The sequence below is a fragment of the Panulirus ornatus genome, chromosome 34 (assembly GCF_036320965.1).
Source record: "Panulirus ornatus isolate Po-2019 chromosome 34, ASM3632096v1, whole genome shotgun sequence".
NCBI classification, from domain to species: Eukaryota; Metazoa; Arthropoda; class Malacostraca; order Decapoda; family Palinuridae; genus Panulirus; species Panulirus ornatus.
In genome coordinates this window covers 22,543,575-22,568,112 of record NC_092257.1, presented here as the reverse complement: position 1 = coordinate 22,568,112, position 24,538 = coordinate 22,543,575, and the positions used below count along the sequence as shown (strand labels likewise).

At 39.2% G+C, this 24,538-nt stretch overlaps 1 protein-coding gene across 2 annotated transcripts in view; it reads left to right on the top strand.

Annotated features, from left to right (window-relative positions):
- Window positions 1–10,060, top strand: part of LOC139759995 (urea transporter 1-like) — a 111,623-nt gene extending 101,563 nt beyond the window's left edge. The window contains exons 8-10 of one of the 2 annotated variants that reach the window (XM_071682740.1): window positions 2,328–2,335; window positions 8,662–8,805; window positions 9,112–10,060. In XM_071682740.1, the coding sequence (XP_071538841.1) occupies window positions 2,328–2,335; window positions 8,662–8,805; window positions 9,112–9,168 (209 nt within the window). In that variant the 3' untranslated portion in view covers window positions 9,169–10,060. Of the gene's footprint in view, window positions 1–2,327; window positions 2,336–8,654; window positions 8,806–9,111 lie in introns of both variants that reach the window. The other variant, XR_011715197.1, reaches the window with a different exon arrangement.
- Window positions 10,061–24,538: the final 14,478 nt, after the last annotated feature.

Genomic DNA, 24,538 nt, shown 5'->3' with positions numbered 1-24,538 from the left:
ATTTACCTCCTTCCAGAACATCTTTTTATTCTCCCTAAAATTTAATGATACTCTCTCACCCCAACTCTCATTTGCCCTTTTTTTCACCTCTTGCACCTTTCTCTTGACCTCCTGTCTCTTTCTTTTATACATCTCCCACTCAATTTCATTTTTTCCCTTGCAAAAATCGTCCAAATGCCTCTCTCTTCTCTTTCACTAATACTCTTACTTCTTCATCCCACCACTCACTACCCTTTCTAATCAACCCACCTCCACTCTTCTCATGCCACAAGCATCTTTTGCGCAATCCATCACTGATTCCCTAAATACATCCCATTCCTCCCCCACTCCCCTTACTTCCATTGTTCTCACCTTTTTCCATTCTGTACTCAGTCTCTCCTGGTACTTCCTCACACAAGTCTCCTTCCCAAGCTCACTTACTCTCACCACCCTCTTCACCCCCACATTTACTCTTCTTTTCTGAAAACCCATACAAATCTTCACCTTAGCCTCCACAAGATAATGATCAGACATCCCTCCAGTTACAACTCTCAACACATACGTATACTTATGTATATCTCGCTTTTTAAACCATGTATATTTCGCTTTTTAAACCAGGTATTCCTAATCACCAGTCCTTTTTCAGCACATAAATCTACAAGCTCTTCACCATTTCCATTTACAACACTGAACACCCCATGTATACCAATTATTCCCTCAACTGTCACATTACTCACCTTTGCATTCAGATCACCCATCACTATAACCCGGTCTCGTGCATCAAAACCACTAACACACTCATTCAGCTGCTCCCAAAACACTTGCCTCTCATGATCTTTCTTCTCATGCCCAGGTGCATATGCACCAATAATCACCCATCTCTCTCCATCAACTTTCAGTCTTACCCATATTAACTGAGAATTTACTTTCTTACATTCTATCACATACTCCCACAACTCCTGTTTCAGGAGTACTGCTACTCCTTCCCTTGCTCTTGTCCTCTCACTAACCCCTGACTTTACTCCCAAGACATTCCCAAACCACTCTTCTCCTTTACCCTTGAGCTTCGTTTCACTCAGAGCCAAAACATCCAGGTTCCTTTCCTCAAACATACTACCTATCTCTCCTTTCTTCACATACATATGCATATTATTATTATTATTATTATTATTATTATTATTACTTTAAGTGCGTAAGACAAGAGAACAAATGGGAACATTTCTGAAGGGGCAAATGGAGAGGTAATAAAAGGTAGTGATGAAGTTAGAAGGCAATGGAGTGAATATTTTGAAGGTTTGTTGAATGTGTTTGATGATAGAGTGGCAGATATAGGGTGCTTTGGTCAGGGTGGTGTGCGAAGTGAGAGGTTCAGGGAGAATGTTTTTGGTGAAGAGAAGAGGTAGTAAAAGCTATGCGGAAGATTAAAATCTGGAAGGTGGCGGCTTTGGATGGTATTGCAGTGGAATTTATAAAAAAAAAAAAAGGGGGTTGACTGTATTGTTGATTGGTTGGTAAGGGTATTCACTGTATGTATGGATCATGGTGAAGTGCATGAGGATTGGTGGAATGCAAGCATAGTACCATTGTACAAAGGCAAAGGGAATAAAGGTGAGTGTTCAAATTTCAGACGCATAAGTTTGTTGAGTATTTATTTTTATTTATTATACTTTGTCACTGTCTCCCGCGTTAGCAAGGTAGCGCAAGGAAACAGACGAAAGAATGGCCCAACCCACCCACATACACATGTATATACATACATGTCCACACATGCACTCATACATGCCTATACATTTCAAAGTATACATATATATACATACACAGACATATACACACATATACATAATTCATACTTGCTGCCTGTGTTCATTCCCATCGCCACCCCGCCACACATGAAATGACAACCCCCTTCCCCTGCACACGCACGAGGTAGCACTAGGGAAGACAAAAAAGGCCACATTCGTTCACACTCAGTCTCTAGCTGTCATGTATAATGCACCGAAACTACAGCTCTCTTTCCACATCCAGGTCCCACAAAACTTTCCATGGTTTACCTCAGACGCTTCCCAGTTTGTTGAGTATTCCTGGGAAATCATATGGGAGGGTATTGATTGAGAGGGTAAAGGCATGTACATAGCATCAGACTGGGGAAGAGCAGTGTGGTTTCAAAAGTGGTAGAGGATGTGTGGATCAGGTGTTAGGTTTGAAGAATGTATGTGAGAAGTACTTAGAAAAGCAGAGAGATTTGTATGTAGCATTTATGGATCTGGAGAAGGCATATGATAGGGTTGATAGAGATACTTTGTGTAAGGTTTTAAGAGTATATGGCATAGGAGATAAGTTGCTAGAAGCGGTAAAAGTTTTTATCGAGGATGTAAGGCATGTGTACGAGGAGGAAGAGAGGAAAGTGATTTGTTCCCATTGAATGTCCGTTTGCAGCAGGGGTGCATGATGTCTCTATGGTTGTTTGTTTATGGATAGGATGGTTAGGGAGGTGAATGCAAGAGTTATGGAGAGAAGGGCAAGTATTCTGTCTGTTGTGGATGAGAGGGCTTGGGAAGTGAGTCAGTTGTTGTTCGCTGATGGTACAGTGCTGGTGGCTGATTCAGGTTAGAAACTGGAGAAGTTGGTGACTGAGTTTGGTAAAGTGTGTGAAAGAAGAAAGTTGAGGGTAAATGTGAGTAAGAGCAAGGTTATTAGGTTCAGTAGGGTTGAGGGCCAAGTTAATTGGGAGGTAAGTTTGAATGGAGAAAAACTGGAGGAAGTGAAGTGTTTTAGATATCTGGGAGTGGACTTAGCAGTGGATGGGACCATGGAAACGGAAGTAAGTCACAGTGTGTGTGAGAAGGAGCGAAGGTTCTGGGAGCAATGAAGAATGTGTAGAAGGTGAGAACGTAATCTCGGAGAGCAAATATGGGTATGTTTGAAGAAATGGTGTTTCCAATAATGTTATATGGTTGCAAGGCATGGGCTATAGATAGGCTTGTGTGGAGGAGGGTGGCTGTGTCGGAAATTGAATGTTTGAGGACAATATGTGGTATGAGGTGGTTTGATCGAGTAAGTAATGAAAGGGTAAGAGAGATGTGTGGTAATAAATTGTGTGGATGAGAAAGCAGTAGAGGGTGTGTTGTAATGGTTTGGTCACATGGAGAGAATGAGCGAGGAAAGATTGACCAAGAGGATATATGTGTCAGAGGTGGAGGGAAGAAGGAGAAGTGGGAGACCAAATTGGAGGTGGAAGGATGGAATGAAAAATATTTTGAGTGGTCTGGGCATGATCATACAGAAGGGTGAAAGGCGAGCAAGGAATAGAGTGAATTGGAACGATGTGGTATACCGGGGTGGTCGTACTGTCAATGGATTGAACCAGGGCATGTGAAGTGTCTGGGGTAAACCATGGAAAGGTCTATGGGGCCTGGATGTGGAAAGGGAGCTGTGGTTTTGGTGCATTACACATGACAGCTAGAGACTGAGTGTGAATGAAAGTGGCCTTTTTTTCTACTGTTCTTGGTGCTCCCTCACCATGTGTGTGTGTGTGTGTGTGTGTGTGTGTGTGTGTGTGTGTGTTGGAGGGGGGGGCAAAATGCTGTTTAGTGTGTGGTGGGGTGGTGGGAATGAATGAAGGCAGCAAGTATGGATATGTACATGTATATATGTGTATGTATACGTTGAAATGTATGTGTGCGCGTGTGGGTGTTTATGTATATGCATGTGTATGTGAGTGGGTTGGGCCATTCCTCATCTTTTTCCTTGTGCTACCTCACTAATGCGGGAGACAGCGGTTAAGTATGATAACAAAAAAAATACTATCATTATCATTATTATCATTATTATAATCATTATTATTATTATTATTATTATTATTATTATTATTATTATTATTATTTTATATTTTATTTTATTATACTTTGTCGCTGTCTCCCGCGTTTGCGAGGTAGCGCAAGGAAACAGACGAAAGAAATGGCCCAACCCCCCCCCCCCATACACATGTATATACATACGTCCACACACGCAAATATACATACCTACACAGCTTTCCATGGTTTACCCCAGACGCTTCACATGCCCTGCTTCAATCCACTGACAGCACGTCAACCCCGGTATACCACATCGCTCCAATTCACTCTATTCCTTGCCCTCCTTTCACCCTCCTGCATGTTCAGGCCCCGATCACACAAAATCTTTTTCACTCCATCTTTCCACCTCCAATTTGGTCTCCCTCTTCTCCTTGTTCCCTCCACCTCCGACACATATATCCTCTTGGTCAATCTTTCCTCACTCATCCTCTCCATGTGCCCAAACCACTTCAAAACACCCTCTTCTGCTCTCTCAACCACGCTCTTTTTATTTCCACACATCTCTCTTACCCTTACGTTACTCACTCGATCAAACCACCTCACACCACACATTGTCCTCAAACATCTCATTTCCAGCACATCCATCCTCCTGCGCACAACTCTATCCATAGCCCACGCCTCGCAACCATACAACATTGTTGGAACCACTATTCCTTCAAACATACCCATTTTTGCTTTCCGAGATAATGTTCTCGACTTCCACACATTCTTCAAGGCCCCCAGGATTTTCGCCCCCTCCCCCACCCTATGATCCACTTCCGCTTCCATGGTTCCATCCGCTGCCAGATCCACTCCCAGATATCTAAAACACCTCACTTCCTCCAGTTTTTCTCCATTCAAAGTCACCTCCCAATTGACTTGACCCTCAACCCTACTGTACCTAATAACCTTGCTCTTATTCACATTTACTCTTAACTTTCTTCTTCCACACACTTTTCCAAACTCAGTCACCAGCTTCTGCAGTTTCTCACATGAATCAGCCACCAGCGCTGTATCATCAGCGAACAACAACTGACTCACTTCCCAAGCTCTCTCATCCCCAACAGACTTCATACTTGCCCCTCTTTCCAAAACTCTTGCATTTACCTCCCTAACAACCCCATCCATAAACAAATTAAACAACCATGGAGACATCACACACCCCTGCCGCAAACCTACATTCACTGAGAACCAATCACTTTCCTCTCTTCCTACACGTACACATGCCTTACATCCTCGATAAAAACTTTTCACTGCTTCTAACAACTTTCCTCCCACACCATATATTCTTAATACCTTCCACAGAGCATCTCTATCAACTCTATCATATGCCTTCTCCAGATCCATAAATGCTACATACAAATCCATTTGCTTTTCTAAGTATTTCTCACATACATTCTTCAAAGCAAACACCTGATCCACACATCCTCTACCACTTCTGAAACCACACTGCTCTTCCCCAATCTGATGCTCTGTACATGCCTTCACCCTCTCAATCAGTACCCTCCCATATAATTTACCAGGAATACTCAACAAACTTATACCTCTGTAATTTGAGCACTCACTCTTATCCCCTTTGCCTTTGTACAATGGCACTATGCACGCATTCCGCCAATCCTCAGGCACCTCACCATGAGTCATACATACATTAAATAACCTTACCAACCAGTCAACAATACAGTCACCCCCTTTTTTAATAAATTCCACTGCAATACCATCCAAACCCGCTGCCTTGCCGGCTTTCATCTTCCGCAAAGCTTTCACTACCTCTTCTCTGTTTACCAAATCATTTTCCCTAACCCTCTCACTTTGCACACCACCTCGACCAAAACACCCTATATCTGCCACTCTATCATCAAACACATTCAACAAACCTTCAAAATTATCATTATTATTATTATTATTATTATTATCATTATTATAAAGGTGAGTGCTCAAATTACAGAGGTATAAGTTTGAGTATTCCTGGGAAATTATATGGGAGGGTATTGATTGAGAGAGTGAAGGCATGTACAGAGCATCAGATTGGGGAAGAGTACTGTGGTTTCAGAAGTGGGAGAGGATGTATGGATCAGGTGTTTGCTTTGAAGAATGCATGTGAGAAATACTTAGAAAAGCAAATAGATTTGTATGTAGCATTTATGGATCTGAAGAAAGCATATGATATAGTTGATAGAGATGCTCTGTGGAAGGTATTAAGACTATATGGTGTGGGAGGCAAGTTGTTAGAAGCAGTGAAAAGTTTTTATCAAGGATGTAAGGCATGTGTATGTATAGGAAGAGAGGAAAGTGATTGGTTCTCACTGAATGTTGGTTTGCGTCAGGGGTGTGAGATGTCTCCATGGTTGTTTGATTTGTTTATGGATGAGGTTGTTAGGGAGGTGAATGCAAGAGTTTTGGAAAGAGGAGCAAGTATGGAGTTTGTTGTGGATGAGAGAGCTTGGGAAGTGAGTCAGTTGTTGTTCGCTGATGAAACAGCGCTGGTGGCTGATTCATATGAGAAACTGCAGAAGCTGGTGACTGAGTTTGGTAAAGTGTGTGAAGAAGAAAGCTGAGAGTAAATGTGAATAAGGCTGCAAGGTTATTAGGTATAGTAGGGTTGAGGGACAAGTCAGTTAGGAGGTAAGTTGAATGGAGAAAAACTGGAGGAAGTGATGTGTTTTAGATAATCTGGGTGTGGATTTGGCAGCGGATGGATTCATGGAAGCAGAAGTGAATCATAGGGTGGGGGAGGGGGCGAAAGTTCTGGGAACGTTGAAGAATATGTGGAAGTCTCGAAGAATGTGTGGAAGTCGAGAACATTATCTCGGAAAGCAAAAATGGGTATGTTTGAAGGAATAGTGGTTCCAACAATGTTATATGGTTGCGAGGCGTGGGCTATAGATAGAGTTGTACGGAGGAGGGTGGATGTGCTGGAAATGAGATGTTTGAGGAAAATATGTGGTGTTAAGTGGTTTGACCGAGTAAGTAATAATAGGGTAAGAGAAATGTGTGGTAATGAAAAGACTGTGGTTGAGAGAGCAGAAAAGGTTGTTTTGAAATGGTTTGGTCACATGGAGAGAATGAGTGAGGAAAGATTGACCAAGAGGATATATGTGTCAGAGGTGGAGGGAACGAGGAGAAGTGGGAGACCAAATTGGAGGTGGAAAGTCTTTGTTTTCTATATTTCCTTCCTTTGTTTTTTCTGTTTCTCATTGTTCCCAGATACATAGCTTCATCTCCAGCTAATCCATCACAGTCCCGTAGTGCTTATAATCATCATATTTGCAAGTAAGAATCTTTGGTCTGTTAGTATATCCTAAGGCTGACTGGATCTTTAGTTTTTATAGAAAGAGCTAAGAAAATGGTTCCATAAACGATAAAATATGTAATGGCACAGAAAAATTTCTAGATGGTCAGACCTCACGTGCAAAACACTTCAGTTCTGGTCACCAAACTCGCTCAAAGTTCAAGGAAAACTAAAAAAAAAAAGATCAGAGGAGAGCAACAAAACTAGTCCCTGGTGCATCTCACCCTTTTCATTCTTTCTGCCTATTCATTTTCGTCATTTTGATCCAAATGAGTGTTAAGGTGGATTCATGAATTTCCCATAATCTGCTTAATTTGGGAATACTTTTCATTGATACTTTAGGGAAATGTTTTATGTACCCTCAAGGTGGGCTTGCTTGGGTATTTATCATTACTTATATGCTCAAACAGACAATAAGACTAAAATCATCAAAACAAAATTTTTTAATAAAGAGTTAAAGCATTTTTTAATATCTAATCAAAGTTTTCTCTTCAAAAGTGATGCAATTTGCTTGTCTTCAAGGACAGATATTTCAGCTTTCTTACATTTTACTAAAAATCATTCTCCATTGTTGATAGTTTATTTAAACCGCTGCATTCTTGTTTATTCAACTATATTGTATCAAAATCCCCTACATTCATTCACAACTAACTTCCTATTGTGCATAGTTAATCAGTCTTTGAATGGAGTTTGTCAAACACCTGCGTTTGGCAACATACTCTTAAATACTTTATACCCTAACTTTCCTTCTCTGTACTGTAATCATCTCTCTATTTTGGTATTTACAGTACATAGTGGTCAGAGGTTAGTGACAGCAATTTAGAAACTTACACTGACCTTAATTATTAACTCATGCAATCTTCAGTCAATTTTCTTCTTAAATCTTTTCAATAGTTTTAGCATAGTATATCGGATAAAGAGTAAATTACATCAAACTCATCCCAATTCATTTCTTTTGTATTATGATGTAATAAAAGTCATTTGCCCATCTCCTTATGCTCATCTCTCTCTTATATTTTCAACCTTCCCTTCAATTTTATGTATAATTAAACTCAAACCAGTTTCTATAAGCGAGTCCAAGTTAGCAGTTTCCGGTTTGACCAATTTCTATAAAAAAAAGAAAAAAAAGAGTCCAAGGTTGCACCATTTCCAGTTCACAATAAGAAGCTCTTAGACTTAACTGTACTCCCAATGATATAGTCTTAATAAAGATGACTTTTCATTCATGGTGTAACTTCAAGCAGGTGCAGTCTAGTAACACCAGTCTTCTCATTAAATGGTCTTAAGACTCTTCTTTTGGTCTGTCTTCACTCAGCCCTTTTACTTCAACATCCTGTTTACTACAGCGATCAGCATACAGTATTTGTTTACCTGTTGTGCTCTTCATGTCCACATTCACTATTATGTTTCTGTCATGCTGCTCCATTCTTCGTAACAGCTAGTGAAATATGTATTTTTTTTAATTAACGTAAGCTCCACAAATCTATATCACTGTTCACACTTTGGGTGTAAGGTCTGTGTTAAAGAGCTTATCATTTTTTTCTTTGTTCCAGGTGCCAGGTGTTATCATATCCTTTCAATGTGGCAATGTTAATTATTCTGGCTATTAGTACCACTAAAAACCCTCCATTCACCTGGGTAGCTGAAAAGACCTTCCCTGAGCATCATGTCTTCTTGCATATTTTTTCCCACAGAAAGCAACAGGTAATTCTACTTATATTTTGGTATTCCAGTACTGAAATTTTCAATAAACAAATGCCTTTGAGGTAAATGACAAGTCTTTTCAAGAACAAACAAAGGCTTCTCTAGTATAAAGAAAAAGTCTAACCATCAAGAGGATTTCCAAGGGTAAACTAAAAACCTAACAAGCAGAAATAAAGATTATTTGGTTGTGACAGATTTCAAACTATTTTGTGACAGGCATTTTCATTATGTTGATTCAGTAGTGACTGTAACTTAAATGATAATAGTGTTATGTCATATCTTAAAATCATGGTAAATTATTAACAGACTGATGGGGTCAGCAGTCAAGAACCTGAAGAACTTTTGCAAATTAACCACAAGTAACAGCATGAGAAGACATGTACAGATGTTGAAGGCATATCAATTGGTTATGGGTGTAACCATACCTCCAATACATTAAACTCATCTGAAAAGAAAATCCAATGGAATAAAAGGTAATGTGTTAACTTCCCTCAAAGCAGCACTTCCACAAGTGACAGGATCCACACAAATGATTACAAGTGTAAGAAAGCTTTATAAAAGTAATGAGGTTTTTAAATTTGAGTTCTTAAATAACATCATTTTCTTGAAGAGTACCTTGTTTACTATCAATAATGCACTAGGGATTTCGTCTGGTCACAACTTTGTTTGAAGACATTTTTACCATTAATGACCTTCAGTAACCATTGTATTACACTGAGCTTTGAAATTTCTAAAGCCTCTCCTTTCTGAAAGATGGAGCTCTTTGAGCATAGACTATAAGATTCAGCCCTTCCAAGAGAATTATGTAAACAGAACCGATGAAAACAACCAAATTTTCCCTTGGGGTATAAATTTCAGCTTATTTTCAGCGCTATGCAGCAAATATTATCATCAGTATAGCTGTTGTAATAAGAGTATATTTAAAGAAACTTATTGTGATCATTTTTATCTGAAAGTTCTTGATATCATTTATAATTTCTTTGGCAAGACTAGTGGTTGGTCTTCTGAATACTTAAACCATGAGCAACAAATGCATGTAGTCTCTCTCAGTGTACTTACAATAGGATAAGGTAAATGAACAGTTTCAAGAACATTCAGATGATAATTCACTCAAAAAGTTATTTTGCATGCATTTTTGTAATATCACCATATGATGATGAAAGCATGACAATAATACCAATGTTTGTAATATAATATTGAGAATACAATAAATCTAGTCCCTAGGGGAAAGTTAGGTCAAGTACTCTCAATTATATTAATTTCTATTTTTTCATTCCTTTCTGTATAAAGGTACACCACCAAATTTCTGGCAACTGATGGTTCACCACCTCTTTTAGTCCGGATAAAATTCTGTGAGGGAACTTGAAATTACCGAAGCCACCAGACTAGTTTACTAGGCGGCCACAGATGGCATTTTGTGTAGGGTGCGCTTATTTATATTCTTTTCACTGCACTTGTTGGTGGTGATACTGCAATTCTGTGAGATTCTTAGCTAATTTTGCTTAAATTTAACCCTAGCTGTGGCTTCTAAGACATATGAGTGTCAGTCATGGTGTTAAACGTAAGCACCAGTCCATATCGATCCAAGATAAACTAGAACAGTTGATAAAGTGGACCATGGTGTTTTGGTGTGTAAGCTGTGTAACATCTACAGTATTGGTTCATCAACTGTTTATTATATAAAGAAGCAAAGGGAAAAATATTGAAATTCTATGCAGACAGCGAATCCAAGAAGCAAATGACTATTAGAAAAACTATGAAAGATGGTAAGAGTACTGAGTGATGATGGAATGGTTTCGACAGCATCAGAGTGATGAAGTGGCCTTGTCAGGTAGCATGATAATGGACCAGGCTAATTCATTCCATAAAGAACTTAAATTACGACATGAGCGTGACTGTAGTGAAGGATGGCTTCAAAGATTCAAGAAGCGTCATGGAATTTCCATGAATAAAGTGTGCAGAGAAAAGCGGTTTGCAAACCATGAAGGAGCTGCTGAGGATGTGGACGAATTTGCAAAATTTGTAGCTGATGAGCATCTCAGTCCTGAGCAGGTGTATAATGCAGACGAAACTGCATTATTCTGGTGATGCACACTTAGGAAAACACAAACAACGGAAGACGAAGAAGGCCCTACAGGATTCAAACAATCTAAGGACAGACTTACCATCTTAGGGTCTCAAACATTTAATATTTGTTTAATTCAAATTTCTCGCAGTCCATGGTATACTTTAGACACATGGGAGATTTATAATTAATGGGTTAGAGGAGTGTTGATGAACAATTATTACTAACCACGGTTGGTCCGGCAAAATGGTTAATTCGGCAAGGCTTTGGGACCAAGAGTGCCGGAAAATTGGTAGTGTATCTGTATTGCCATTACTACATATACAGTGTTAGGAGGTGGATCAGGCACTGTCTCTAAACATCAATAAAACATGTTCTTTACTCCTATCCAGTGAGTCAAAGTGAAACATGAACTCCCAAACTTATAAAAGTGCTTCTTAATTTTCCACTTTGAGCTTTCAACTGATTCATGAAGTAAGGTAAACATCTTCATTCATCCCACCTCTGTACATAAATCATTCAGCAATATCTGATGCCAACAATTCCTGTAGCATGTCCATCAGATACATCCCAAGCCCTGTTATATTCTCTCTACATCTATCCATCTTATACTTCTACTGTACTGCTACATATCTTCTTAACCCACATATCGTCTGCCACATGCTCTACATGGCTAATGCATTTTCAAAAATTTTCATCTATGTATCTCTCTAACAACTTCACACCACACAACCTTCTCACCTTCATATATTATCTATCCTAATTCCAACTATATTACACAAGTTATCCACTTCTGCATCTCTCGTCTTTTACCTACCTTGACCTATATATTCATACATGAGTGCTGCATGTACTCCTTATGAAAGCCTCTTGCATGCTGTTTATGTAAGTTTTCCTCCACTGACCAGAGCGTTCACTCTTTTCTCCAATTTTTCACCCTTGCAGCATTCTGCTTTCAACTTCAGCTTCCCCACCACCATCCTCACTAGACTTTACTTCCAAGTAAGTAAACTCATCCATAACTTGTTTCTTCACCATAAAAACTTATCTTACATTCTATCTACATCTCTGGGAACTCCCTCAAAGGGGTGGCCACAGCAAAAGAGGCTCCATAACTAGTGGACGCCAGTGCCACTTTTCAGTCTTTAGTGCCTCACCCTTAACAGGCCTCTAATGCAGTGTTTTCACAACAGGTTCTTACCTAATGTTCACAATTTCAATCTTTCCTCTCACGCACACTATTCTTGATCCATTCCAACCATGCTCTGTACCACATTCTCACTCTCGATGATAGCAGAATTGCACGTACTACTCCTATCTAATATTCTACTTAATGTTCCTCCATATTACCTAAATCTATTGCTCCCATCATTTTGCTTAAAAAGTTGGGGTAGTTCATAGCACTTACCACAAGAAAAATCTAGTGTTACAAAGAAGAATGAGTTGTGTGAGTTAAGTGTTGCCAAGTGTTATATGTGACAAGGAGAGATTGTATATTTCTAGGCAGAATGTGGGTGAAGCAGAAACAGAAAGAAAAGACAGGTACCTGGGTTGGAGGAGAGCAACTTGACAACCAATGAAGTGCTGGCTTACTACACAGTTGTCATTAATCCTCCTATATCCAAGCAGGTAGTCAGTGACTGCTTACTAACTATTACCTACCTTACCTACCACCTATCTTACACTCAAACCTCTCTTTCATTCCAAAAACTAGCATTTTACTTTTATCAAAATTCATTTAAGCGTCCTCATCTTATATACATCAACAAACTTACCCAACATTATGTATGGGTCCATCCTGTTTGGCTAACACAGTTTCATCTAAATACAATGGTTATGACAACTTCCACTCTGTTTCTCCATTTTTAAGTATTATAACATAGTCGTACCATCTGGCTCTCATCTTATACATTTAATCTAACATTTTCCCTCATCTTCAAGGACTTATCCAGTCAAAAGTTACAGCTGCAGGATGAGGAAAAATCATTTCAAAATACAACACATAAGTGTTAAATTATTGTAGTAACTGTAAACCATAGTTTCACTAGTCACTATATATAAGTTATTATCAACTCACCATTAAAATGCATTTTACTGGTAGTAATAATAATAATATTAATAATAATTTTTTCTTATTATTTTGCTTTGTCGCTGTCTCCCATGTTTGCGAGGTAGCGCAAGGAAACAGACGAAAGAAATGGCCCAACCCACCCCATACACATGTATATACATACACGTCCACAGACGCAAATATACATACCTATACATCTCAATGTACACATATGTGTACACACACAGATATATACATACATACACATGTACAAAATTCATACTGTCTGCCTTTATTTACTTCCATTGCCACCTCGCCACACATGGAATAACATCCCCCTCCCCCCTCATGTGTGCGAGGTAGTGCTAGGAAAAGACAACAAAGGCCCCATTCGTTCACACTTGCTGTCATGTAATAATGCCCGAAACCACAGCTCCCTTTCCACATCCAGGCCCCACACAACTTTCCATGGTTTACCCCAGATGCTTTACATGCCCTGATTCAAACCATTGACAGCACGTCGATCCCGGTAAACCACATCTATCCAATTCACTCTATTCCTTGCCCGCCTTTCACCCTCCTGCATGTTCAGGCCCCGATCACTCAAAATCTTTTTCACTCCATCTTTCCACCTCCAATTTGGTCTCCCACTTCTCCTCGTTCCCTCCACCTCTGACACATATATCCGCTTGGTCAATCTTTCCTCACTCATTCTCTCCATGTGCCCAAACCATTTCAAAACACCCTCTTCTGCTCTCTCAACCACGCTCTTTTTATTTCCACACATCTCTCTTACCCTTACATTACTTACTCAATCAAACCACCTCACACCACATACTGTCCTCAAACATCTCATTTCCAGCACATCCACCCTCCTGCGTGCAACTATGTCCATAGCCCACGCCTCGCAACCATACAACATTGTTGGAACCACTATTCCTTCAAACATACCCATTTTTGCTTTCCGAGATAATGTTCTCGACTTCCAAACATTCTTCAAGGCTCCCAGGATTTTCGCCCCCTCCCCCACCCTATGACTCACTCTGCTTCCATGGTTCCATCTGCTGCCAGATCCACTCCCAGATATCTAAAGCTTTACTTTACTTCCTCCAGTTTTTCTCCATTCAAACTTACCTCCCAATTGATTGACCCTCAACCCTACTGTACGTAATAACCTTGCTCTTATTCACATTTACTCTTAACTTTCTTCTTTCACACACTTTACTAAACTCAGTCACCAGCTTCTGCAGTTTCTCACATGAATCAGCCACCAGCACTGTATCATCAGCGAACAACAACTGACTCACTTCCTAAGCTCTCTCATCCCCAACAGACTGCATACTTGCTCCTCTTTCCAAAACTCTTGCATTCACCTCCCTAACAACCCCATCCATAAACAAATTAAACAACCATGGAGACATCACAGATATAGGGTGTTTTGGTCGAGGTGGTGTGCAAAGTGAGAGGGTTAGGGAAAATGATTTGGTAAACAGAGGAGGTAGTAAAAGCTTTGCGGAAGATGAGAGCCAGCAAAGCAGCAGGTTTGGATGGTATTGCAGTGGAATTTATTAAAAAAAGGGGTGACTGCATTGTTGACTGGTTGGTAAGGTTATTTAATGTATGTATGATTCATGGTGAGGTGCCTGAGGATTGGCGGAATGCTTGCATAGTGCCATTGTACAAAGGCAAAGGGGATAAGAGTGAGTGCTCAAATTACAGAGGTATAAGTTTGTTGAGTATTCCTGGTAAATTATATGGGAGGATATTGATTGAGAGGGTGAAGGCATGTACAGAGCATCAGATTGGGGAAGAGCAGTGTGGTTTCAGAAGTGGTAGAGGATGTGTGGATCAGGTGTTTGCTTTGAAGAATGTATGTGAGAAATACTTAGAAAAGCAAATGGATTTGTATGTAGCATTTATGGATCTGGAGAAGGCATATGATAGAGTTGATAGAGATGCTCTGTGGAAGGTACTAAGAATATGTGGTGTGGGAGGCAAGTTGTTAGAAGCAATAATAATAATAAATAATAATAAGAAGTGGTAGAGGATGTGTGGATCAGGTGTTTGCTTTGAAGAATGTGTGTGAGAAATACTTAGAAAAGCAAATGGATTTGTATGTAGCATTTATGGATCTGGAGAAGGCATATGATAGAGTTGATAGAGATGCTCTGTGGAAGGTATTAAGAATATATGGTGTGGGTGGCAAGTTGTTAGAAGCAGTGAAAAGTTTTTATCGAGGATGTAAGGCATGTGTACGTGTAGGAAGAGAGGAAAGTGATTGGTTCTCAGTGAATGTAGGCTTTGCGGCAGGGGTGTGTGATGTCTCCATGGTTGTTTAATTTGTTTATGGATGGGGTTGTTAGGGAGGTGAATGCTAGAGTTTTGGAAAGAGGGGCAAGAATGAAGTCTGTTGTGGATGAGAGAGCTTGGGAAGTGAGTCAGTTGTTGTTCGCTGATGATACAGCACTGGTGGCTGATTCATGTGAGAAACTGCAGAAGCTGGTAACTGAGTTTGGTAAAGTGTGTGAAAGAAGAAAGTTAAGAGTAAATGTAAATAAGAGCAAGGTTATTAGGTACAGTAGGGTTGAGGGTCAAGTCAATTGGGAGGTAAGTTTAAATGGAGAAAAACTGGAGGAAGTAAAGTGTTTTAGATATCTGGGAGTGGATCTGGCAGCGGATGGAACCATGGAAGCGGAAGTGAATCATAGGGTGGGGGAGGGGGCGAAAATCCTGGGAGCCTTGAAGAATGTGTGAAGTCGAGAACATTATCTCAGAAAGCAAAAATGGGTATGTTTGAAGGAATAGTGGCTCCAACAATGTTGTATGGTTGCGAGGCGTGGGCTATGGATAGAGTTGTGCGCAGGAGGGTGGATGTGCTGGAAATGAGATGTTTGAGGACAATGTGTGGTGTGAGGTGGTTTGATCGAGTAAGTAATGTAAGGGTAAGAGAGATGTGTGGAAATAAAAAGAGCGTGGTTGAGAGAGCAGAAGAGGGTGTTTTGAAATGGTTTGGGCACATGGAGAGAATGAGTGAGGAAAGATTGACCAAGAGGATATATGTGTCGGAGGTGGAGGGAACGAGGAGAAGTGGGAGACCAAATTGGAGGTGGAAAGCTGGAGTGAAATAGATTTTGAGTGATCGGGGCCTGAACATGCATGAGGGTGAAAGGCGGGCAAGGAATAGAGTGAATTGGATCGATGTGGTATACCGGGGTTGACGTGCTGTCAGTGGATTGAATCAGGGCATGTGAAGCGTCTGGGGTAAACCATGGAAAGCTGTGTGGGGCCTGGATGTGGAAAGGGAGCTGTGGTTTCGGGCATTACTGCATGACAGCTAGAGACTCGAGTGTGAACGAATGAGGCCTTTGTTGTCTTTTCCTAGCGCTACCCTGCACACATGACGGGGGAGGGGGACGGTATTCCATGTGTGGCGAGGTGGCGATGGGAATGAATAAAGGCAGAAAGTGTGAACTGTGTGCATGGGTATATATGTATGTGTCTGTGTGTGTATATATATGTGTACATTGAGATGTATAGGTATGTATATTTGCGTGTGTGGACGTGTGTGTATATACATGCGTATGGGGGTGGGTTTGGCCATTTCTTTTGTCTGTTTCCTTGCGCTACCTCGCAAACGCGGGAGACAGCGACAAAGCAAAATAAATAATAATAATAATAATAATAATAATAATAATAATAATAATAATAATAATAATGATGATAATAATAAAGATAATAATGATGATAATGTTGATAATAATTATAAAATCTTTTCAAACTAAGTAATTGCTTCTCCCATCATAGAGAGATAGCATCAGGAACAAATGAACAGTGGCCTCATTTGCTGACGTCTCCTCTCTAGCTGTAACATGTATTATCCTGAAAGCAGCCTCTACCTTCTGACATTTCCCACCTCAGAAAATTAGCATCAGGAACAGATGACTGGGCCTTTAAGGAAAGCTATCCACATGACTCCTTACTTTTAGGAAGCTGAAACAAGAGAGAAAGATTTCCAGCCTCCCATTCCCACTCACCTTAGTAGCCTTCTAAGACATGCAGGAGGTACATGGGTAGCATTTTTTCCATATCCTCAGGGATAATTATAACATTAATGATAGTATGAATAATTTCCCTGTCTAATTGTTTTTCATGGATCTGGAACAAATGAACAATGGCCTCATTTGTACACATCCAATCTCTATCATGTTTAATGTACTGAAACCAAAGCCTACCATCTACGGTGATGCCCCAAAGACTATTCCATGCTTTACCTTAACTACTTCACATGCCCTGACTCAGTCTTCTGACAACATAATGCCTCACGTAAACTATGCCTCTAACCCTTCTGAATGTCCAGGCCCTTATACCCCTAAGCTTCCTTCAATCCAGCCTTCCAAATGGAGATGTGACCTTTGAATTAGGTGGTAGCCAAGTAATTGACCCAAAAAAGAACTGCAAAATGTTTATCAACCAGTACAAGTCAATATTTAGGACACTAGAGAATGAAGAAATGTTTTATGACTATGACAAACATGCAATTACAAACATAAATTTATCAGGAAGAGACATAATTGAAGCAACTGATCAACATTATTTCTAAAAAAGACAAAGAAAACATTAGCCAAACCTGTCATAAGGCTTTGTGACAAAGCACAGACCATCCAATATACCAGATTTAGAAAAGAAAAAATAATGCTAGTATATGAAAAAGTAACCAAATTTCTACCAAAACAAGATAGACCAGTCAACCTAGCATCCTATAAACATTTTTTTAGTCCAAAGTGATGTTTTTTCAACTATTTTTGGCATTTCTTTTATTTCATACATTTTATTTAAAATGTAGACATTTCTCATGAAAAATGAAAATTTAACACCATAAATGACAATACATTATTTTGACAAAGAACGATCTTTTGATTTTTTTTTTTTTTAGCATTAGAAATGACAATAATGGAAATTGCTGCTTTTGGTAATAACTTGCCAATTCTGATGTTAAAAGTTGAAACATTACTCACTGTCAAAGTAAAAAAAGGGAAATGCTTAAATGCAATAAATCAAAAAGCTTGCCGACTTGCTGAAATTTCGAGAAAACTTCATTCCATTTGATTAAACTCTTTAACTACTGACTGTGGCATCCTTTCCAACCCTGAAAATGTTTTTTAAGTTGAAGTTGTTTAAACAATGTATTTGATCTCAAAATTTCGAAGATACTCATACAAGGATGAAGAAATATAGTTTCAGAAGTATATTTCATCCACTAACTTAATCCTACTGCGTAAGAGTTCCGAAAAGGTATCAACACAATGTGCTACAATGTGTGAAAGTAAGGCCTGAAAGTTGAGTGAGATGCCAGAGGGCAAGTTTTATCATTATTTTACATCAAAAAACTGATTACTGATTAGTAGCATGATTTAACATATGATATGTCTTGTCATGAGTGTGATTCAATGATAAATTTTGTAAAAATTTGTAAAATTATCAGCCTCACTGTTGTCAAGGTCAGGTGGGTGCTGCCATTAGAAACACCTTCTCCTGCCTTATCTTGATCAACTTTCAATGCCAGAAGAGCCAGGCATCTATACAATCACTCTTCACTTCACACAATCTGAACAGATAATTTTCTGGGGTAAAAGTTGCTCAATTTCCTTCCAAGAAAACACAAAAAGGTGCTGTCATTGTCATGTCTGATTGTGGGGAGAAATTATCATGCACTACTACCTCAGCCAACAACCAGGCTTGGCATGTGGCCTTAAAAATAGATGCATGTAACTCACTGCATAAATATGCATAGAGGAGTTGCCTGGCTCACATAAACAGAGGATTTATGGGGCTGAAATATTCACAAGTGATACAGAGGTACAGCAGAGAAACATCTTATTAGCAACAGACTTATAAATGAAATTTAGCACAGCTTTGTACCAAGTAAAAGTATGTAAAAACCATCACCAATTCACTATAATGACATATATTAAACTTTCAAATAAGAAGAGAATGGACATCAATTTTATTAATTTTGTAAAAGCATCTGACAAGGTAAGCTATGGAGTATTATCAAAAAATGGGGCAAGACATAATATCTATGGGTAAAGAGGAAAACAGATAAGAGTTTAATACTGGTAGGAAATTCAGTGCTTGTCTTAGGAGTGTGGTTTCAGATGGGGTTATATTCAAGACTGAGATGGGTGGAATGCTGTTTAATGCTTGCCAAGTCATTTCAATGGGTATGTGTTTTCAGAAGTATATTTCATCCACTTACTTCATTCTAACGTGTAGAAGTTCCGAAAAGGTATCAACACAATGTGCTACAATGTGTGAAGTACCGGATATTAGTGATGGGTGATTTAAACCCAAAGGTGAGTAATGTGGTAGTTGAGGGTATAATTGGTGTACATGGGGTATTCAGTGCTGTGAATGGAAATGAAGAGCTTGTGGAGTTGTGTGCTGAAGAAGGACTGGTGATTGGAAATACATAATTTAAAAGAGGGTCATACACAAGTATACGCATGTGAGAAGGAAAAATAGTCAGCATGCACTGCATTACATATTAATTGATAGGCATGTAAAAGAGAGACTTTTGGATGTAATTGTCCTGAGAGGGACAGCTGGTGGGAGGTCTAATTACTATCTTGTGGAGGCAAAGGTGAAGATTTGTAGAGGTTTTAGGAAAAGAAAGAACAATGTTGAGAAGAGAGTGGTAAGAGTAAGTGAACTTGTAAAAGAGACTTGTGTGAAGAAATACCAGGGGAGAATGTAGTAGAATGGCAAAGGTGAGAGTAAATGAAGCAAGGGGAATGGGTGAGGAGTGGGAGGTATTTACGGAAGCTGTGCTGGCACGTGCAAGAGACGCATGTGGCATGTGAAAGGTGGGAGGTGAGCACATTAGAAAGGGCAGTGAATGGTGGCATGCAAAAGTAAATTTGCTAGTGAAAGAGAAAAGGTAGGCATTTGGGTGGCATTTGTAAGGAAGGAGTGCAAATGATTGAGAAATGTAAAGAGGTGGTGGCAGGAGATTAAGAGGAAGGTGCAGGGGTTGAAGATGAGGGCAAGTGAGAGTTGGGGTTAATGTATCAGTAAACTTTAGGGAAAATAAGATGATATTATGGAAGGAAATTAATAATGTGTGAAAAACAAGAGAACAAATAGGAACATCTGTGAAGAGGGAAAAGGGGAAGTAGTAACAGGTAGTGATGAAGTGAAGAGGAAATGGAAAGAGTATTTTGAAAGACTATTGGATATGTCTGATAATAGGGTTGCAAGTGTAGGGTTTTTGGATTGGGATGGTATGTGAGGTGAAAGAGTCGAGAGTGATTTATGAAGAGAGAAGAGTTAATGAAGGCCTTACACTGGATGAAATGTAGCAAGGCGGCTGGAGTAAATGATAATGCTGTTGAATTTATTAGGAAAGAGGGTGACTGTACTGTTGATTGGTTTGTTGAGATTTTCAAAGAATGTATGGGTCATGGTGAGGTACCTGAGGACTGGCAACTGTAAAAAGGCAAGAGGGATAAAGGTGAGTGTTCAAACTACAGAGGCATAAGTCTGTTGAGTGTACCTGGTAAATTGTATGGGAGGTAGCGATTGCGAGAGTGAAGGCATCAGATTGGGGAGGAACAACGTGGCTTCAAAAGTGGTAAAGATGTTCAGGTGTTTTCTCTGAAGAATGTGTGCGAGAAATACTAAAAAAAAAGGAATGGATTTGTATGTACCATTTATGACTCTAGAGAAAGCATATGATATGGTTAATAGAGTTGCCTTGTGGAAGGTCTTAAGAATAAATGGGGTGGGAAGAAAGATGCTTGGCAGAGAAGTTTTTATCAAGGATGTAAGGCATGTGTAAGAGTAAGAAGAAAGGAGAGTGAATGGATCCATGTGAAAATTGGTCTGTGGCAGGGTGTGTGATGTCACCATGGTTGTTAAATTTGTTCATGGATGGAGTGGTGGGCAAGGTAAATACAAGTCTTGGAGAGATGAACGAGTATGCAGTCTAAAGGGGATGAAAGGGCCTGGGAAATGAGTCAGTTATTGTTTGCTGATGAAACAGTACTGGTGGCAGGTTTGAGTGAGAAACTGCTGAAGTTGGTGACTGAGTTTGCAGAGATGTGTGAAAGGAGTCAGTGAAGAGCAAATGTGAATAAAACCTAATTTATTTGGTTAAGCAGGGTTGATGGAAAGGTTAGTTTGGGTGTGAGTCTGAATGAGAAAAATTTTGAGAAAGAAGTATTTCACACACCTGGGAGTGGACATGGCAGCTAATGGAACCATGGAAGCAAAAGCGAGTCATAGGGTGGGTGAGAGGGTGAAGGTTTTGGGACCACTGAAGAATGTGACAAGAGAGATTGTCATCTGGGAGGGCAAAAATAGGTATGTTTGAAGATATAGTAGCCCAACTATTCATATCTCTGATGATTATTCCCTTTGGGAACTCCCTCAAGATGTTGGACACAGCAAGAGTCTCTACAACTGCTGAGCTCCAGTGCCACTTCTTAGCCTTCAGTGCCTCATCCTTAATAGGCCATTGGCAGAGGGTGACTCTTGTGCAGTGTTTTCAAAGGCTCCACACTACTATTCCTACCAACTACTTCTACCTAATGTGTCTTCCTAATATTCCTGCCTAATGTTACAACTGACTTCTACCTAATGTTCCAGTCTAATGTTCCTACCTACTACTTCTAACTGTTGCTCATATCATTTTGTCAAAATGCTGGGCAAACGTAAAGTGCTCCGCAGGAAAATCTAGAGTTGCAAAGAGTGCGTTGTGTTGTCAAGTGTTATTTGAGACAAGGGGACATTGTATTTTTATTGACAGAATACTAGCAGTCCATGTGTAGGTGAGGCAGAAATGAAAGACATCTACCTGGGTTAGTGTAATTTGACAACAATTGAAGTGCTGGCTCACTATGCAGCCATCACTAACCTTCCCAATACCCAGGCGTGTAGTACCGGTAATATACCTCCCTGGTCTATGGCTGTCTACCAACTACCACCTACAGGTTTAGTAGTCCCAACAGTATCATATGGATGCAAGGCATGGGCTATGGAAAAGACTGTGCTGAGGTGGGTGGGTGTGTTGGAAAGGAAATTCCTGATGACAATGAGTGGTGTGAGGACAATGAGTAATGTGAGGTGGTTTGAAGTAAGTAATGAAATGGTAAGAGGGAGGTGTGGTTAAAAAAAAAAAAGTGTCTTTGCGAGCTATAGAGGTTGAGCTGAAATGGTTAAATGGTTTGGACACCTGAAGACAATGAGTGAGGAAAGGTTGACAAAGAGGATATGTGTTTTATAAGTGGAAGGAACAAGAAGGGGTGACCACACTGGAGATAGAAGGATGGAGTGAAAAAAATTTTGAGCAATCAGGGCCTGAACATACAGGTGGGTGAAAAGTTTCCACAGGATAAAGTGAACAGGAACGATTAGGTATAAAGGGGCTGACTTACTATCAATGGATTGAACTTGAGCATGTGAAATGTGCAGGGTAAACCATGGGTCTGTGGGGCCCGTTGTGGATACAGAACTGTGGTTACAGTGCATTACACATGGCAGCTAGAGAATGGATGTGAGCAGATACAACCTTTCTTTGTCTGTTCCAAGCACTACCTTGCTAACACGGGAAATGGCGATCGTGTGAAATTTTCTTTTTCATCGTCCTAACCCAGGAGTCCCTCTCTTCTGTCATTATGAAGCTCCTGCAGCACTCAGGAAAGTAAGCTAAGGAATATAAACATATAAAGCCTTCTGTATCTCTAAGTATTTCTCAAACACATTTTTCAAAGCAAACACCTGATCCGCACACACTGAAACCACATTGTTCTTCCCCAATCTGATTTCAGTGCATCACAGAGGGTGGAGGTGAACAAATGAGGCCAATTCTTCTGTTCCTGGCTCTTCCTCGCTAACACTTGAAATGGCAAACATGAGTGAAAGAAAAAATATAGATATATTCACACATTTCAAAACCACACATTTCAAAACCATATATGTTTTGCAGTAAAATACTTCCAACATGTTACAACACATTTTGATGTATTTTCCCTACATTGTAATGTCATTCTGAAAAATATCAATGGGCACCAAAGGTACTTTGTACTGTGTAGTGAAGTAAGGGCTTCACTTTGTTATGCTACTCCACATGACATCCCACAGGTGAATGTCAGGCCAGGTGCCCACCATCATAGATTATAGGTACAGTGATGAATTAAATTGTCAAACGGTGCATTACAACACAAAGCTATCAAAGCCATAAATACATTCTTCCATATTCACTGACTTGCATTATGTTTTCTGTCAAAAAATATGCAGATATGTATGTAGATTGATGGATGGATATATAAAAATGGATAGATAGACAGACAGAATGACATACGTACATACATAGAAGGCTATGAAGTATGCACGTGAGGGTTTCTAACTCCCATGCTTGTCCATTGATATCGTTAAGAATTACATTTTTACAGTTTCTCTTGACAACATTTATCATTTCATTCATTATTTATGATAATGTTAGATCAATTGCTGAGAATAAAACTTTTCGACCTTAAAGTATATACAGAACGTACTTAAAATGCATTTTAGAATGACCGAAAATAGTACAAAAGTTTATTATTGTAAGGTTGGTTACAGAAATGAGATGTTAATGAACGTTTCAGACTTAGCTTGTGTTATTCTATCATCAGATACAATATAGTACTAACTTCTCTGTATCTTATGTTTATTACCCTAAAAATCACTTTTATGACTACTGCCCACAGATGAAAATGATATACTCATCATCAAATTCATGCATTCTTTTTGGCATTTATGGTTTATTTTACCATCTGTTTATCAATGCACATTTAGGACATCATTCTGTTTGCTCACACGCTCATCATTCCCATTATATTTCTTCTTTTTTCCACTCCTATAGCACTTAAAGTGTTCTCTTACTAGTTATTGCATTACAAATATGTTCCCTAATCTTCAAAGAGTTACATTTTGTTTTCCAATAGATATATAGACTGAAAGCTGATAAGTCTACATATGAAGGTTTGTTATCAAATAAAACACTGTCTTTTCTATGTTTATCGTGTTACTTATTCCCACTTTTGCATATTCATTGATATCATCAAGATTTACATTCTTATAGGTTGCTTCATTAGTTCTAATATTTATGATGGCACTGGATCTGTTCATAATTATGTAATTTATGACAATACCTTTTCCATCTTAAAGTAATTCTATCAGAGGAGAAAGATGAAGGTGATTAGGATATATTTTACAGTGAATTAATAAAAGCACAGAAGATAACTATAAAGTTTGTCGTTTGGAGAAGTAACCAATTCTTGGTTTAGCCTGTGTTATTGCCTTATCCTGGTTGACTCTTTTTTCATCAAATATAATATTTTCTTTTTCCATATTTTATGTATATTTCCTTCGAAATCAATTTGCAAATATATTACTGAAAGTGGTGTACAAATCACTTTCATCCATTTCTTTTTAGCATTTACAGTCTATTTTATTGTTTTTTCTTTTGTCCACTCCTTTTCTGCATTAAACATGCATTCTAACAAATTATTACTAATTACCTAATAATACATTCTTCCACATTCATAACATTACATTGTATTTTATAAGAAACATATAGA